Raw genomic sequence first — 292 nt, forward strand, 5'->3', positions numbered from 1 at the left:
GGGCTGCTGGGGCTCGGGCACGAAGCCGATCAGCTCCTCGCCGTCGAGGTTGAAGTTGTCGAACCACTCGGTGGACTCGGGCTCCGTGGTCCACCTTGGCATGGCGCGCACCACGGCGTTCCTGCGCATGGACTTCGGGAGGAGCCGCTGGATCTTCATCTCGCTCTAGGCGATTTGGTGCTCGATGGGGGCCGCGGGGGAACCTTCCCTCCGCGTAAGGAGGCTGGCTGCCAGGGCGTCTGTGTGCGGCCGTGTGTGTGGGGAGGAGGGGTGTGGGTGCGCGCGTGCGTGC

At 68.2% G+C, this 292-nt stretch overlaps 1 protein-coding gene across 1 annotated transcript in view; it reads right to left on the reverse strand.

Moving 5' to 3' along the window:
- The window catches only part of LOC119590345, a gene marked incomplete in the record, with an annotated part of 1,083 nt that extends 821 nt beyond the window's left edge, over nt 1-262 (reverse strand). Inside the window, 1 exon segment of the mRNA XM_037939018.1 lies at nt 1-262. Within this exon segment, the coding sequence (XP_037794946.1) occupies nt 1-159 (159 nt within the window).
- Nucleotides 263-292: the final 30 nt, after the last annotated feature.

This window comes from Penaeus monodon, chromosome 27 (genome assembly GCF_015228065.2).
Source record: "Penaeus monodon isolate SGIC_2016 chromosome 27, NSTDA_Pmon_1, whole genome shotgun sequence".
In the NCBI taxonomy this organism is placed as follows: domain Eukaryota; kingdom Metazoa; phylum Arthropoda; class Malacostraca; order Decapoda; family Penaeidae; genus Penaeus; species Penaeus monodon.